General features: G+C 45.4%; 1 protein-coding gene across 2 annotated transcripts in view; it reads right to left on the minus strand.

Moving 5' to 3' along the window:
• The window catches only part of LOC135546228 (numb-like protein), a 72,488-nt gene that overhangs the window by 34,857 nt on the left and 19,689 nt on the right, over positions 1–17,942 (minus strand). Inside the window, exon 1 of one of the 2 annotated variants that reach the window (XM_064974481.1) lies at positions 7,972–8,050. The exons of the other annotated variant lie outside the window; for it this stretch is intronic. Coding sequence (XP_064830553.1) covers positions 7,972–8,012 — 41 coding nt within the window. The 5' untranslated portion in view covers positions 8,013–8,050. Of the gene's footprint in view, positions 1–7,971; positions 8,051–17,942 lie in introns of those variants that run through there. 2 annotated transcript variants of the gene reach the window in all.

Consider the following 17,942-nt stretch of genomic DNA (forward strand, 5'->3'; position numbering starts at 1 on the left):
CGGGTTGTATTCAGCATTTCACAGTAAGGTCTACTACACCTGTTGTATTCGGTTGCATTCAGCATTTCACAGTAAGGTCTGTTGTATTCGGGTTGTATTCAGCATTTCACAGTAAGGTCTACTACACCTGTTGTATTCGGGTTGTATTCAGCATTTCACAGTAAGGTCTGTTGTATTCGGGTTGTATTCAGCATTTCACAGTAAGGTCTACTACACCTGTTGTATTCGGGTTGTATTCAGCATTTCACAGTAAGGTCTACTACACCTGTTGTATTCGGCGCATGTGACAAATAAGATTTGATTTGAATAATGGGAGACTTGCTTGGGTCAAGGATCAAGAGCAATGGACATTAGACCGGTCGAAATCTGTCCTTTGGTCCAGATTTTTGGATACAAAGAAGGTGAACAGATGATATCCACAAGTGTGGTTCCCAGCTTGAAGCATGGAGGAGGTGTGATGGTGTGGGGGTGCTTTGCTGGTGACACTGTCGGGGATTTATTTGGAATTCAATGCACACTTTACCAGCATGGCTACCACAGCATTCTGCAGCGATACGCCATCCCATCTGGTTTGCACTTAGTGGGACAATCATTTGTTTTTCAACAGGACAATGACACAACACACCTCCAGGCTGTGTAAGGGCTATTTGACCAAGGAGAGTGATGGAGTGCTGCATCAGATGACCTGGCCTCTACAATCACCCAACGTCAACCCAATTGAGATGGTTTGGGATGAGTTTGACCACAGAGTGAAGGAAAATCATCGGACAAGTGCTCAGCATATGTGGGAACTCCTTCAAGACTGTTGGAAAAGCATTCCAGGTGAAGCTAGTTGAGAAAATGCCAAGAGTGTGCAAAGCTGTCATCAAGGCAAAGAGTGGCTACTTTGAAGAATCTTTGTTTTGAATTTGTTTAAAAAAAATAGTTACTGCATGATTCCATATGTGTTATTGCATAGTTTTGATGTCTTCACTTTTATTCTACAACGTAGAAAATAGTAAAAATAAAGACAAACCCTTGAATGAGTAGGTGTGTCCAAACTTTTGATACTGTATATTTACAACAACAAAAAAAATGGGTGAAATCTCTTCAAATTACCTCAACAAATTGACAACTAGAATGCCAAAGGTCTGCATGGCTGTAATTGCTGCAAATGGAGGATTATTTGACGAAAGCAAAGTTTGAAGGACACAATTATTATTTAAATTAAAAATCATTATTTATAACCTTGTCAACGTCTTGACTATATTTCTATTCATTTTGCAACTCATTTCATGTATGTTTTCACGGAAAACAAGGACATTTCTAAGTTACCCCAAACCTTAGGAACGGTAGTGTATATGGGGGGATTGGAAATGATGCAGACAAAAACATGTAATACTGAGAGACTGAGAGCAAGAAAAGTCAGCTCGTCCCCACGACAACCGGCTGTTTCCACTCCCCCTCTCTCCATCCCACATATCCTACCCCCTCCCTCCACCCCTTCTCTGTGTGTGTCGTTGTGGAATGAGGGAGCGGAACCAAGCCCACATAAACGGGGGTAGCAGTGTTTTGACTACTGTCTGACCCTGGGAGAACAGGTCGGCCCCACTTCATTCCAGTGATAAGCAACTCTGGGGTCAGCGGTCCTTCCTGCTGATGTCACATTAGCCATAGTTCATTTGATACAGAGAGAAACCCCTGAGGAGAGGACAGGCCAGAACTGTATAGGAACCCTGCTAATACATCATCATCTGTAGTCTGCACTGGCAACACTCACAAATACAACAGTAATGCTCTAGTGGTTACAGTACAGTATGAAGGCCTGTGTACTGGAATGGGATGGTTATGCATATTACTATGAGCGTGGGCTGTGTGCTGGTGCGTGTGTGCGTGCGTGTGTGCGTGTGTGAAAGCTAATGTGGAGAGACAGCTGGAACAGAGGCTGTCATGTGCAGAGGCAGTCTTCAGCCTGACGTACTGACACTCTCTCTAACCAGCACAGACTTCCTGTCTGCCTGTCTGCCTGGGACGGTCTCCTCTCTACCCTCCATCACCCCTGTTCATCCACAGTTCACCAGCCCTGGGTCCTATTCATTTTACACCAAAGAGAAGAACCCAGGATGAAACAGGGAGGGAATACCTGAACTTTGTACAATAAGAAATGCTCATTTCCATTTTCCGTTTAAAAAATGGTTGCCTGTAGCACCCCCATCCATCACATAGCACCACTCTCTCACCCATCATTGTGTAACTAAACTAGAGGTCGACCGATTATGATTTATCAACGCCGATACCGATTATTGGAGGACCAAAAAAAGCCGATACCGATTAATCTGCCTATTTTTTAACATTTATTTATAATAATGACAATTACAACAATACTGAATGAACACTTATTTTATCTTAATATAATACATCAATAAAAATCGATTTAGCCTCAAATAAATAATGAAACATGTTCAATTTGGTTTAAATAATGCAAAAACAGAGTGTTGGAGAAGAAAGTAAAAGTGCAATATGTGCCATGTAAAAAAGCTAACGTTTAAGTTCATTGCTCAGAACATGAGAACATATGAAAGCTGGTGGTTCCTTTTAACATGAGACTTCAATATTCCAAGGTAAGAGGTTTTAGGTTGTAGTTAATATAGTATTTATAGGACTATTTCTCTCGATACCATTTGTATTCCATAAACCTTTGACTATTGGATGTTCTTATAGGCACTTTAGTATTGCCAGTGTAACAGTATAGCTTCCATCCCTCTCCTCGCCCCTACCTGGGCTCAAACCAGGAACACAAGGAACACAACAGCCACCCTCGAAGCAGCATTACCCATGCAGAGCAAGGTGAACAACTAATCCAAGTCTAAGAGTGAGTGACGTTTGAAACGCTATTAGCGCGCACCCCGCTAACTAGCTAGCCATTTCACATCAGTTACACCAGCCTAATCTCAGAGGGTGATAGGCTTGAAGTCATAAACAGCTCAATGCTGTAAGCATTGCGAAGAGCTGCTGGCAAAACGCACAAAAGTGCTGTTTGAATGAATGCTTACGAGCCTGCTGCTGCCTACCACCGCTCAGTCAGACTGCACCATCAAATATCAAATCATAGACTTAATTGTAAAATAATAACACACACAAATACAAGCCTTTGGTCATTAATATGGTCGAATCCGGAAACTATAATTTCGAAAACAAAACGTTTATTATTATCGCTTATACTCTAACTCCGCGTGCAATGAACGCAGGAGAAGTGACACAATTTCACCTGGTTGATATTGCCTGCTAACCTGGATTTCTTTTAGCTAAATATGCATGTTTAAAAATATATACTTCTGAGTATTGATGTTATGAAAGGCATTGATGTTTATGTTTAGGTACACGTTGGAGTAACGACAGTCCTTTTTCCGCGAATGCGCACCACATCGATTATATGTAACGCAGGACACGCTAGATAAACTAGTAATATCATCAACCATGTGTAGTTAACTAGTGATTATGATTGATTGATTGTTTTTTATAAGATTAGTTTAATGCTAGCCAGCAACTTACCTTGGCTTCTTACTGCATTCGAGTAACAGGTAGGCTACTCGTGGAGTGCAATGAGAGGCAGGTGGTTAGAGCGTTGGACTAGTTAAGGTTAGTCCAACGTAAGGTTGCAAAATTGAATCCTCGAGCTGACAAAAAAATCTGTTGTTCTGCCCCTGAGCAAGGCAGTTAACCCACCATTCCGAGGCCGTCATTGAAAATAAGAACGTGTTCTTCACTGACTTGCCTAGTTAAATAATACATTTTTTTTAAATCGGCCAAATCAGTGTCCAGAAATACTGATTTCCGATTGTTATGAAACCTTGAAATCGCCTGTAATTAATCGCCTATTCCGATTAATTGGTCGACCTCTAAACTAAACATTGCAAGTCGAAGGCCAGTAGGAGGCACCCTTTCCTCTGGTCTAAAGAAAATATCCCAATGACCCAGGGCGGTGATTGGGGACATTGCCCTGTGTAGGGTGCCGTCTTTCGGGTGGGACATTAAAAAGGTGTCCTGACTCTGTCGTCGAGGGAAAGATGAATGGAGCAAAGTACAGAGAGATCCTTGACGAAAACCTGCTCCAGAGCGCTCAGGACCTCAGACTGGGGCGAAGGTTCACCTTCCAGCAGGACAACAACCCTAAGCACACAGCCAAGACAATGCAGGCGTGGCTTCGGGACAAGTCTCTGAATGTCCTTGAGTGGCCCAGCCAGAGCCCGGACTTGAACCCGATAGAACATCTCTGGAGAGACCTGAAAATAGCTGTGCAGCAACGCTCCACATCCAACCTGACAGAGCTATAGAGGGTCTGCAGATAAGAATGGGAGAAACTCCCCAAACACAGGTGTGCCAAGCTTGTAGCGTCATACCCAAGAAGACTCAAAGCTGTAATCGCTGTCAAAGGTGCTTCAACAAAGTGCTGAGTAAAGGGTCTGAAAACCCATTTTTACTTTGTCATTATGGGGTATTACGTGTAGATTGATGAGGGGGGAAAAAACGATTTTATCAATTTTAGAATAAGGCTGTAACGTAACAAAATGTGGAAAAAGTCAAGGGGTCTGAATGCTTTCTAAATTCACTGTATAACCTCTGACACAACACAACCACAGGGAACAACAAACACACACATTGCACGCAGCACAAACATTAATACACACACTCATACTCACACATATCCCCCCTCTCACCCACACTTCCAAACAGCCTTGACCCGGATGGGTGTGGGAGTTAGAACACACAGGGCATCAGTTCGGGTGGTCAAGTAGTTGATGTACTGTACCTCGGCATGGCAACGGACATAATTTGCTTTAAACAAGCTGCGACACAAACACTCCGTCAGCCCTTCCCGTGGATCTAATGCAATAAGGAAGAAGAAGCTACAGGCCGAGGGGCTTCTGGGAAGACCACTGCTTAGAAGGTCCAATGCCCAAACTCAATTAGACTGAGCCACAGGCTGGTCAATGAGTTAGTCAGTTAGTATAATGAGTGATGCCCTGCCCTGGTCTCTGACTGCCTGTCACTCACACTACTCTGCTCTGCTCTGCTGGTGTCTGGGATTCCTCAGCATATAAAGTACATCAGCATATAAATGTAAATACATCAGCTGATATCTCAAAGTGCTGTACAGAAACCCAGCCTAAAACCCCAAACAGCAAGCAATGCAGGTGTAGAAGCACTGCCATGCACAGCCATGCACAGCCATGCACAGCCATGCACAGCCATGCACAGCCATGCACAGCCATGCACAAGTACATGCACAAGTACATGCACAAGTACATGCACAAGTTCATGCATAAGGTGCATCACCACGACAACAGGTGAGGCGGGGGGACTCTCTGGAAGTAGTTCCACAAACCCACTAATAGAACACCATACTAGTACTGAACACGCCTGACAACAGTCATGGGAATCCGTTTAAAGTTGTCACGTTATTGATTATTTATGGCCGCGGAGACACATTTCAAGCGCAAACAGATAGTGTGACGGAGGGTGCAAAAAAACAAACAAATATTAAATGCATAAGTCATAACGCTGAAAGGCATTAGAAATGCTTTATCAGTATTTGTCTTGTTTGTGCAAAGGCAGCATTTTTCTCTCCAGAAGATTAGTACAAATTTAACAGCTCAGAGCTCTTCCTGATTCTATTGAAATGTACGGCACAGTAAACTATGTCTTGCTATTCTGTAAGGCTACAGGTCAGAATAACCTTCTGCGTGTGTATGTGGATGGGGTCGCTTCAGTGTGTGTGTGTGTGTGTGTGTGTGTGTGTGTGTGTGTGCGCGTGTGCGTGCAAGCGTGGGATGTTCTGCTCTCTATTTCCATTATATATACACATCATCGAAGAAGAAGAAGAAGAAGAAGAAGAAGAAGAAGAAGAAGAAGAAGAAGAAGAAGAAGAAGAAGAAGAAGAAGAAGAAGAAGAAGAAGAAGAAGAAGAAGAAGAAGAAGAAGAAGAAGAAGAAGAAGAAGAAGAAGAAGAAGAAGAAGAAGAAGAAGAAGAAGAAGAGGTCGAGTGAGTGTGCCAACTGCCAAGGCCGAGTTGGAATCTCCATCTCCAAATTGACTTCCCATAAACTGTCATTACTATTTAGTGCCAATTTATCAAAAGCATTTATCATAATGTATATACAGCAAAGATACAACAGCAGTCTAAGCAGTGTCATTTCATTTTCTGGCCACAAATCAATCTGCTTCCCCAAACACTTCCCTGCATCTCTGCCAAGTCAAAACGATGACTCAGCCAGGACATTCATATCAAACAGGACAGGAGCAACTTGAGACCAACAATGATCCTGTATTGTCTCTGCCTGGTGGATAAGATCACACAGAGACAGAGAGACACGTGGTTGCGTCTCAAATGGCAGCCTATTCCCTCTGTAGTGCACTACTTTTGACCAGGGCCCAAGTAGTGCACTACATAGGGAATAGGGTGCTGATTTGGGACACATACACAGTGAGACCTGTCAGGGAGCTTTAATGCTTGGGAATAACAAGCTAAAGGGTAACGGTAATACGGTATGGTATCTGTTTGCAATGTGAAGGCAAGACGTTCTATGCCAGGGGCACCGAGCCATATGGTGCAAGTAGAACCTATGTGCCATGTCAACTTTTCTCATCTCACAAACCTGCTACAAAATCTGAATATTTTGACTTATCTGTGTGGGTGGGGTAAATCCTACCCCAAGACTGTTTAATGTCCCTCCATCTTCCCAATGTCCCTCCCCAACACACAGCTGTGCCCTCATAGCTTAGTTACACTCCTCTTTCCTCTGTCCCTCCCTTTCTTCACAAACACAGACTAAGCCCTCAGCCAAGGGCCTCTGAGTGAAGATGAGATACACAAGCTTGTCTGTGTGTGTTTGCTCCAAGACCCGATGAAACACATCGAGATTAACAACAAAAACGCCTAAATCCCCCTATGCCCTTGGCGGCGGGCAGAGAGAGATTGAGAGTGGATATGGCCGCCATGGGCGGTCCAGCTGGTCCAGAGTGTGTGTGTGTGTGTGTGGGGGGGGGGGGTCACTCCCAGGGCTAATGTAAATCTGTGGCAGGCATGTGAAGACCACTCAGACCTATCGGCATGCTATCCTCGCTCTCCTCTTACCATGCCTTATCTGCCCAGACTAGACCCAGGCTAGACCCAGACTAGACATCCGCCACGGGCTGCCTAATCCTAAAGAGTCATTCAGACAAGAGCAAGTGTGCAGACAGCACTCACATTTCACCCTCCTCAAACACACACACACACACACACACACACACACACACACACACACACACACACACACACACACACACACACACACACACACACACACACACACACACACACACAGGAAACAACGTGTGAAGAATGCCTCCCTTTTCTCTCTCGTCTCAACATAAGAGAAGTATTTGCATTTGCCAATCACTCAAACAGACAAAAACAGTCCCTCTTTCTTCCTGTGGCTGCTTGGCTTGGCTTGGCTACATGGCTTTTGCTGGCGGACCTTGTTGTTCTTCTGTGGTAGTGGTAAGATGACTAAGAGTCATCCTTTTCTGCTATGAAAACATCCCTAAACATTTAATGCCGCACACTCGGCACATTAACAAATGTTGGGTCTTTTGGCACATCAACTGAGACTTTAATCTGCTCCATATGGGCACGGGGGCTAATACAGCTGCTAAGACTATAAGCTCTTGGAATAAGCTAGTAGACGCCCCGTCAGTTTCGACAGCTGCTGAAATGGCTGTGGCCAATAATAACCGAGGCTAATGCTATCTCTAACTACAGACAAGCTAGCGCTAGGCTATTGACCTGTGTTCACAGCTATGGTAGATAGGGTCAGCGTAGAGAGGAGAACAGATGGACAATTACTACCGTACTGTAACACATCAGCCTATCTACTTACTGTATCCTAATGTAACCACACACACACACACACCCCCCCCCCCAACTCCCCCCCAGCCACAAACACTCACCTTAGCTCGATGGCCTCCCCCATCTCAGCGCTCAAACTCATCTCAGACCAGTGAAAGCAGAAGAAGAGGCAGAGCAGAGAGTAGTAGAAGAAGTGGAGAGACAATGACAATGATGATGACGATGATGGGTGTTCAAAAATGAGAAAAAGAGAACGCCCTGATACTCGCAGCGGCAGCAGCAGAGGAGATCTAAACTAACAGAACATGTGATGAAAATCTGCTCGGGGATCGGAGAGCGAGAGAGAGACAGAGAGAGAGGGAGAGAAGAGAGAGAGAACCACACCTCTTCTTATGGGATTAACTTGGAGAAAAGGTGACCGACACATTCACACATGCACACAGCCCCCTGTCACTGTGTGTGCGTAATGTGTATGTGTTTCTCTAACACACACACATACACACACATTCCTGTCTGAATTGCCAGTGAGAGGGACGGTTTGGTATCAGCCATCTCCAAAACCTGTCCGAGAGGGGAGCAGGGATTGGGAAGATGAAGAGGACAGACAGAGAGACACAGAGAGATGTAGAGAATGAGATAGGATGAGAGAGGAGAGAGGGGTGGGGGGGGGTGATTGGGCTAGCTACGGTGGGCGCTGACACAGTTTCATCCGTCCATCTGTGATGGCCAGTGAGGCTGGAGGCTGCAGGCAGGGGCTTGGGATGGATCGGGAGGGGAGGGTTTTTCTGACCAGGCAGTCTCAGCCTGGGAGCCACTCATTCACTAAGCACTTGACTGTTCCAAACACAAAGACACCCAGAGACAAGCAACCAACACCTTTCTCTCTCTGTCACTCCCCCTCCCCTTCTGCTCCTCTGTTGTTGGTATAGCTACAGCTGGAGAAGAGAGAGGTGAAGGGAGAGAACGAGGGAACGAGAGATAGCTAGACCTATAAAAATAGACAGTGCGTGAGAGGAGGACAAAGAAAGAGAGATAGAGATGCCAGAATTACTAAGAGAGACAGGAGAGAGTGATAGAGGCAGATAGCTACATAAAATGGGAGTCAGCCAGAAAGAAAGTGTGTCCATCTGTGTTGTGTCATACAGATAGATTAGCTTGATAATTCACTGTGGGCAAAGCGTACAGCGGTGGGCTGAGCTCTCCCATAAGCCTATTAATGGTATAGTTATCGAACACAATGACCTCACAGGCTGGATGGGAACACATACTGCTCAGATTCCTCCTTAAGTGGCAAAAAATGGCTTCCAAAGAATTCAATCAACCAATGTTTTAACCTCACATCAAACCCCAATCATTCCCGTGGTAACACTAGCTTGGCTATTCACCACTCACCAGAGCCCTGTTCTTCTTGTTGATTGCACTGGGGCTAACCATACAATTAGAATCTGGTCATTCTTTTTCTATGGAGCTAACTAGAGTGCACACCTAAATGAATTGTAGAAATTCAACCAAAAATGGCAACATTAGCTCCCGAGTGGTGCAGCGGTATAAGGCACTGCATCTCAGTGCTAGAGTCATCCCTACAGACCCTGGTTCGATCTCGGGCTGTATGACGACCGGTGGTGATCGGGAGTCCCATAGGGTGCACACAATTGGCCCGGCATCGTCCGGGTAAGGGGAGGGTTTGGCCGGGGTATGCCGTCATTATAAAATAAGAATTTGTTCTTGACTGACTTGCCTAGTTAAATAAATGTAAAAAAATATATGGAAAACCAGCAAAACAGTCTGAAAACAAAACTATGAGTAATCTTCCCTTGTGGATTCCATTTAAAAATGTGGTATGTTTTTCCCATAGAATTGTGAATTAGAATACAGGATCTTGATGGTTTTCCAACTGTGTTGTTGTTCTTTTTCCCCATGGAATCCTGGAGTAGAGCAGGGGACGGCAAACTGGCGGCGTGCAAGCCAAAACCGGCCTGTGAGTGATTTTTATTGCCCCCCCAAAGTATTTTTTTAATGAAAAAATACAGTATATATATTTTGTGGGATTTTAGTTTTGGGTAAAAAAAGATTGTAAAATCACCAGGAATTCATATAAAAATGTGTAATTTAGGAAATCTTTTCCCAAGTATTCCCACGATTAAAGAAAGAGACATGTGTGATTGTGTCTCAATATAATCAAGTTATATAATTATTAGTTATTTTCAAATACAATCTCTTTCTGGGCTTAGTTGTGGTCAATTTGAGGTGTCAAAATGATTATAATTATGTTCCGGGCCTCCGACCATCCCCTCTGACAAAAATTGTCCCGCGGCTTAATTTAGTTGTCTATCCCTGAAGTCGAGGTTTTACCCCAACAGAAATAGCCATGCAGCCTGGCATGGTGTGGTGTAGTGTGGCGTGGGACGATGTGGCGTTGGGTGGTGTGGTGTGGTCTGGGCCGGTGTGGTGTGGTGTGGAATGCTGGACCGTGAGCCCTAGGCATTGTGAGCATTGATTGCTCTGTGTTGTTAATTGAACCTGTCCCAATTTCTCGTGACCCAAATGAGGGCCCAACAGTAGAGCTGGCTTGGTGTGTGTGTACATGTTTTCCTACATTACCAGGACTACAATGTCCTGACAAGTCACCACAATGTCCTGACAAGTCACCACAATGTCCTGACAAGTCACCACAATGTCCTGACAAGTCACCACAATGTCCTGACAAGGTAGGAAAACAAATTTGAAGGGTTAGGTTTAGGGTTTGGGTGGGGTTAAAGTTAAGATTAGGGTTAAGGTTTAGGGTTAGGGTTAGGATTTAGGGAAAATTGGATTTTGAATGGAAATATCTGTGCATTGACGCTCCCCATCCAACCTGACAGAGCTTGAGAGGTTCTGCAGAGAAGAATGGGAGAAACTCCACAAATACAGGTGTGCCATGCTTGTAAGGTCATACCCAAGAAGACTCGAGGCTGTAATCGCGGCCAAAGGTGCTTCAACAAAGTACTGAGTAAAGGGTCTGAATACTTATGTAAATATCATATTTCATTATTAGATTTTTTTTTACATTTGCAAACATTTCTAAAAACCTGTTTTTGAATTGTCATTATGGGGTATTGTGGTAGATTGGCGAGGGGAAAAAACAATTTCATCCATTTTAGAATAAGTCTGACATTACAAAATGTGGAAAAAGTCAAGGGGTCTGAATACTTTCCGAATGCACCGTACATTTGTACTCCCCAAATAATCCCAAAAATTCACGAAAACAAAGCTGTGTGTGTACTCTGATGTTCCACTATTGAGTGGCCTCAATGCTGTGTGTTTATGTGTGGCGGCACAACGTGTAAACCCTCATGTTTTACTGATGTTTTACTATGCTAGAGTAAGCACAGGACCTGCGGTGGTAGACACATTCTTTCATGTCCATAAACCAACAGCCACGCACAAGCACACACATACGCACTCACGAACAGCCAAAACAATTATGATCAAATAGCCTACCTGTACATCACAGGAGGCTGCTGAGGGGAGGACGGCTCATAATACCGTCTGGAACGGATCGAATGGAATGGCATCAAACACATGGAAACCATGGAAACCATGTGTTGGATGTATTTGACACCATTCCACCTGGTCCGCCCCATCCATTATTAGGAGCATGCCCCCCCCCCCCCGCCCCTCCCAATTAAGGTGCCACCAACCTCCTGTGCTTGTACAAACACTCAATACTAAATCATTTGTGCTTGTGAAAAAAGCATGACAGACTCACATGCACTGCCATGCAAATCCACAATACACATCCCACTGGGCACAAATTGGTTGAATCAACGTTGTTTTAACATCATTTGTCAACAGATTGTGACATGGAATCTATGTGGGAAATGTATTGGATTTGAAAAAAACTTTCAACTGTTGTTTTAAGGGTGAAGTTTCAACCACGGGATTATGTCATCATGGTAACCAATTTTCAACATAGACAAACCTTTTGTAAAATATGTTGTATTTGTACCTTTGAAACAACATCAGATCTTCAACGTTATATCCACTATCAGAAAAATTCAACAATAGGCTAGGCAGCAACCCTGTTTAACTTTTGTCACTGACTATTACCAACGTGCTATCGTGAGAATGATTATTGAGAGATTTCTTAAAAACTAGATTCCCTGTTGTTATCGAAGTGATTCCAAAGGGTAGGTTTAACAGAGAAAATGAAATGTAACCATACTTTCTAAGTCATATATCATCCATATTTAAGCCTATATAGGATTTGCTAAGTCATCAACAGCTGTTGTTTCAATTTAACCCAGGGTTCAACTAAACATATACAATACAAAAAGGCCTACAGTTTCAAGCTTTGATTGATTTCAAATGTAATCTTCAAGTTGTTAACTACTATGTTGGATTCATGTCCCCATCTCAACCAAAAATCTAAGTTATAGAATAGGGCTAAATCAGAACACACTTTAAATGCACTTTAAATAAAGTGTGATTTGTATTAGTCCTGTTCTTTAACTTGTATTTTTGGTTGAGATGGAGACGTGAATCCAACATATTAATTATTAATGTGTAAACAGACTGGAAATAAAGCCAGACTAAGTCAGACACAAAAAAATACATCTCCGTCAAATGTTGAATATCACTTTTACAATACTTTCAGTAGCATATCTATCATTACAAACTCATTTAACAGTATTTATTCAACCTTGAAATGAGTAACACATCCATGGCCACATTTTGAGGTTATGTAACTATAAATGTCGTCTTATGTAATCATAGAATGTGTGCATGTTCAAGATATCATGCAAAGGTTGCAGGTCTATGGAGATCTTCACCATATTTCTAGAATAATCTGCGCAGAATCTCGGACAGCATTGAGCACTTTTAATGTAATGACATTGTATTCCCATTTGTACTTTGCTGTGCTTTTAAATGGTTGAAAGCGAAAATCTGACATTGTTTTTCTATTGGAACTTGGTTGTGCTTTCAGATGGTTGAAAGCACAGTGATAACACATTGGGTATACAACAAACTTCTGGATGTCTTTTTGAGTGGGTGAATAAAGGTTGAAATCTCAGTGATCAATGTCTCAACCAAATATTACCCACATTTCCACTTTGAAATGACGTGGTGTGCCCAGTGGGATTTGTGTACCTATTTTTCTAGCACAATATAGCCTACAAACACATTGCACCGCAAATTCAAAAACGTACATATTCTCACCGTAGGCAGCAACGCAGTGTCAAAATATAACATAATAAATCACTAAGCCATGTACAAATTCAAGTCAAACTCAAATCAGTTTATATCTGAGTACAAGGTTTTCTGAAAGTGCTCATCTCATCTCCCCTTTCTCAAACTCTTTTCATTGAACAGACTCGGCTTGTTCGTTCTCCTATTGGCATCGCTTTTCCTCGCTTTCCCTTATTCTATCAGTCAGCGATTCCTCATTACATTTACATTTAAGTCATTTGGCAGACGCTCTTATCCAGAGCGACTTACTAATCTCACAACTCTCTCCCTCCTCCTCTCTCTCATCTCCCTGCTCCTCTCTCACTCTTCCTCTCTCCCTCCTCCTCTCTCTCATCTCCCTCCTCCTCTCTCTCTTCCTCTCATCTCCCACCTCTCTCCCTCCTCCTCCTCATCTCCCTCCTCCTCTCTCACTCTTCCTCTCTCCCTCCTCCTCTCAACTCCCTCCTCTCTTCCCCCTCCTCTCATCTCCCTCCTCTCATCTCCCTCCTCTCAACTCCCTCCTCTCTCCCTCCTCCACTCATCTCCCTCCTCTCTTCCTCCTTCACTCATCTCTCTCCTCCTTCCCCTCCTCCTCTCATCTCCCTCCTTCTCTCATCTCCCTCCTCTCTCTCTCTCTTCCTCATCTCCTCCTCACAACTCTTCCTCCTCCTCTCAACTCCCTCCTCCTCTCAACTCCCTCCTCTCTCCCTCCTCCACCTCCTCTCATCTTCCTCCTCCACTCATCTCCCTCCTTCTCTCTCTCTCTTCCTCTTTCCCTCCTCCTCTCACAACTCTCTCCTTCCTCCTCTCAACTCCCTCCTCCTCTCAACTCCCTCCTCTCTCCCTCCTCCACTCATCTCCCTCTTCTCTTCCTCCTCCTCTCACTCATCTCCCTCCTCCTCTCTCTCTTCCTCTCATCTCCCACCTCTCTCCCTCCTCCTCTCATCTCCCTCCTCCTCTCTCACTCTTCCTCTCTCCCTCCTCCTCTCAACTCCCTCCTCTCTTCCCCCTCCTCTCATCTCCCTCCTCTCATCTCCCTCCTCTCTCTCTCCTCCACTCATCTCCCTCCTCTCTTCCTCCTTCACTCATCTCCCTGCTTCTCTCATCTCCCTCCTCCTCTCTCTCTCTTCCTCTCTCCCTCCTCCTTTCACAACTCTCTCCCTCCTCCTCTCAACTCCCTTCTCCTCTCAACTCCCTCCTCTCTCCCTCCTCCACTCATCTCCCTCCTCTCTTCCTCCTCCACTCATCTCCCTCCTTCTCTCTCTCTTCCTCTTTCCCTCCTCCTCTCAATCTCTTCCTCCTCTCAACTCCCTCCTCCTCTCAACTCCCTCCTCTCTCCCTCCTCCACTCATCTCCCTCTTCTCTTCCTCCTCCACTCATCTCCTTCCTCCTCTCTCTTCCTCTCTCCCTCCTCCTCTCATCTCCCTGCTTCTCTCATCTTCCACCTCCTCTCTCTCTCTTCCTCTCTCCCTCCTCCTCTCACAACTCTCTCCCTCCTCCTCTCATCTAGTTCCTGCTCTCTCACTCTTCTTCTCTCCCTCCTCCTCTCTCTCTTACTCTCTCCCTACTCCTCTCATCTCCCTGCTTCTCTCATCTCCCTCCTCCTCTCATCTCCCTGCTTCTCTCATCTCCCTCCTCTCATCTCCCTCCTCCTCTCTCTCTTCCTCTCTCCCTCCTCCTCTCATCTCCCTCCTCCTCTCATCTCTCTCCTCCTCTCATCTCTCTCCCCCTCTCTCTCTTCCTCTCTCCCTCCTCCTCTCATCTCCCTGCTCTTCTCATCTCCCTCCTCCTCTCATCTCCCTCCTCCTCTCATCTCCTTCTCCCTCCTCCTCTCATCTCCCTCCAACTCTCTCCCTCCTTCTCTCATCTCCCTGCTCTTCTCATCTCCCTCCTCCTCTCATCTCCCTCCAACTCTCTCCCTCCCTCCTACTCTCTCCCTTCTGCTCCCCCTCCTCATGTCTCCTCCTCCTCTCTCTCTCTTCCTCTCTCCCTCCTTACATCATCGTCTTTTTCCTCCATCCTCTTCCAGATTTGAGACAAACGTTGGTTCTTCTTCTATACACAGTCTATGACAACAATATAGCCCTGTGTTTTCTTGTTGTATTCATCTTCCAACATTATGGCAAGCCCAAACAGACAGACTATTTCCATTGGTTTGGGATGGAAATTAGAAACCTGCACCAACTGTTCCTGGATGATGTCATTTCCTGAAACATACCACAAGCCACAGGCATTTCCCAAACCTCAACAGCAAGTGTGTGTGCGCACACAAAGTACTTCCATACCCTGCTCGAAGCTTACGAACACAGTACACTAAAGATACACTGGGCCAGTTTGAGAGTAACTTTGTATGCAGTTGACTTGTGTTGCTATGCTACCATGATACCATGATTCAAACATTACGTGCATGGACGAGCTCCAGTGTAAGTGTGCTTTCAGCCAGGCTCGTGTCAAGTGTGTGTATAAATTGTCTGGGAATGGTTTGATCCAAAATTCCTGTCAGCCACACTGTATGAGAGACAGCTCAACTTCCCAAACGATTGTCACAAATCAGATACCTGTTTTCCTCTCCAATCAGCTAAGCCCACAGAAGCAAATAACACGTGACTCTCCTCCTGTCCAATCATCTTCTGAGCTTCGGGACACAGCCCTACTGTCCGGTCCAGTGCTGGCCAGAGCCAAGTCCAGACACTAAAAAGCATCGATGTGTGGCTCTGTTCAATGCCTATCTCTTCCATCTCTCTCTTTCCCCCTTTACAACCAAAAGCCTGTTCGGTTCCCCACTACAAAGACACATTGTCACCAATCTGGTCAAAAACTATGGAGGACAGAGAAGTGTGTGAGTATGAGTGTACCTCTTTCCCAAAACATTCAGAATGCAGACTATTTAATGCTCCAGCCTCTCTTTCTTACTGTCTGGTAAATAAACGGTGGGTCTCGCCTGAAAATTGCCAGGAGAGATAGAGGATAGATGTGTGTGTGTGTGTGTGTGTGTGTGTGTGTGTGTGTGTGTGTGTGTGTGTGTGTGTGTGTGTGTGTGTGTGTGTGTGTGTGTGTGTGTGTGTGTGTGTGCGGGTGGAGGGGCAGGCAGACCGAATTGGGTCACATGTCTGCTGGGCTAACAAAAGGGCAGCAGCGAGCCTGAGACCTGATTTACAACACCAGTGCTCTGCACACACACACACACACACACACGCACGCACGCACGCGCACACACACACACACACACACACACACACACACACACACACACACACACACACACACACACACACACACACACACACACACACACACAACCACACACACAACCACACACACACTAGAACTATTACATGTGGGCCACTCAACCTCTAATTGTGTCAGGTCATTGCAAGGCAGGTCATTGCAGACGGCTGCTGTTCTGCATATGGTACAGTTTTCAGAGGATAGCCATGGAGGGGAGCCCTCAGCCTATGTTGATGTTGAGTTCTCTATCAGGCCTGTTTTCAGCACCTGAGGACTGGAGGGTTAGACAAGCCTCTGACTGCATGTCGTAGTGACAGAGTACGGCCCTATATGTCTCCTCTTTCAGTCCCTCTCACAATTGTACACCTTGCTACTAGATCATCCTTCCTTCCTGCCCTCCTTCTCCTGTTTTATTTTTCTCCCAGTTCTGTGGTGTTTGATGCTGTTTGGTGGGGAGCCTGAGTATAATGGCTGTGGCACCCGGGGTCTGTCACACTGGCAGACCTCTAGCTGCTCTCCACACAACACAGCCTTCTCTCCAACCCACATCCTCTCTCCCCCCACACTCCCCTCCCCCTCGCCATCCTCCACCCCCAACCACGCCAAACCTCACTCTTGCTGCATGGCAACCGGCTCCCATGGCAACTCTTTCTCTCTCTCCCCGTAACGTAGGATAGAAAGACATAAAGAGAGAAAGAGAGACAGCGAGAGAGAGAAAGAGAGAGAGACAGAGAGAGAGAGAGAGAGAGAGAGAAAGAGAGAGAGTGAGAGAGAGTGGTAGAGAGAGAGAGAGAGAGAGAGAGAGAGAGAGAGAGAAAGAGAGAGAGAGAGAGAGAGAGAGAGAGAGAGAGAGAGAGAGAGAGGGTGAGTGAGAAGGGAAAGAGACGAGGCTTGGGGAGGAAAAAGCGAGGGAGAGAGAACAACAACAGGAATAACCCAAGAGCTGCTCTCTCTCTCTCTCTCTCTCTCTCTTTCTCTCTCTACCACTCTGGACCTGCTGCTGCTTCAAATAGCTGCTAGTGCTGATGAGGTCTTTCCCAATTTGTCGGGTATTTGTCACCTAATCCTTTGGGCCTTCTGGGACTTTACTCCTCTCTGATGAGGCTGGCGCTGCTTACACTTGAGATGAGATGAGATGAAAAAACAGGATGCAAACACAACCTTGTGCTGAAGAGGAAACGTTCCAGTGTTTACAGCAACAAGACCTATTCCTGAACAGGATCAGAGCAGAGGGTGAGACAGAGAGGGATGAGAGAAATAGAGAGAGATGACAGCGAGGTAGAGACAGGGAAGGAGACAAGGCCAAACTGAGCGAATGAGAGAGACAGAAACAGGGAGGTAGAGACAGGGAAGGAGACAGATGACAGCGAGGTAGAGACAGGGAAGGAGACAAGGCCAAGCTGAGCGAATGAGAGAGACAGAAACAGGGAGGTAGAGACAGGGAAGGAGACAGATGACAGCGAGGTAGAGACAGGGAAGGAGACAAGGCCAAGCTGAGCGAATGAGAGAGACAGAAACAGGGAGGTAGAGACAGGGAAGGAGACAGATGACAGCGAGGTAGAGACAGGGAAGGAGACAAGGCCAAGCTGAGCGAATGAGAGAGACAGAAACAGGGAGGTAGAGACAGGGAAGGAGA

The sequence above is a fragment of the Oncorhynchus masou genome, chromosome 9 (assembly GCF_036934945.1).
Source record: "Oncorhynchus masou masou isolate Uvic2021 chromosome 9, UVic_Omas_1.1, whole genome shotgun sequence".
NCBI lineage: Eukaryota > Metazoa > Chordata > Actinopteri > Salmoniformes > Salmonidae > Oncorhynchus > Oncorhynchus masou.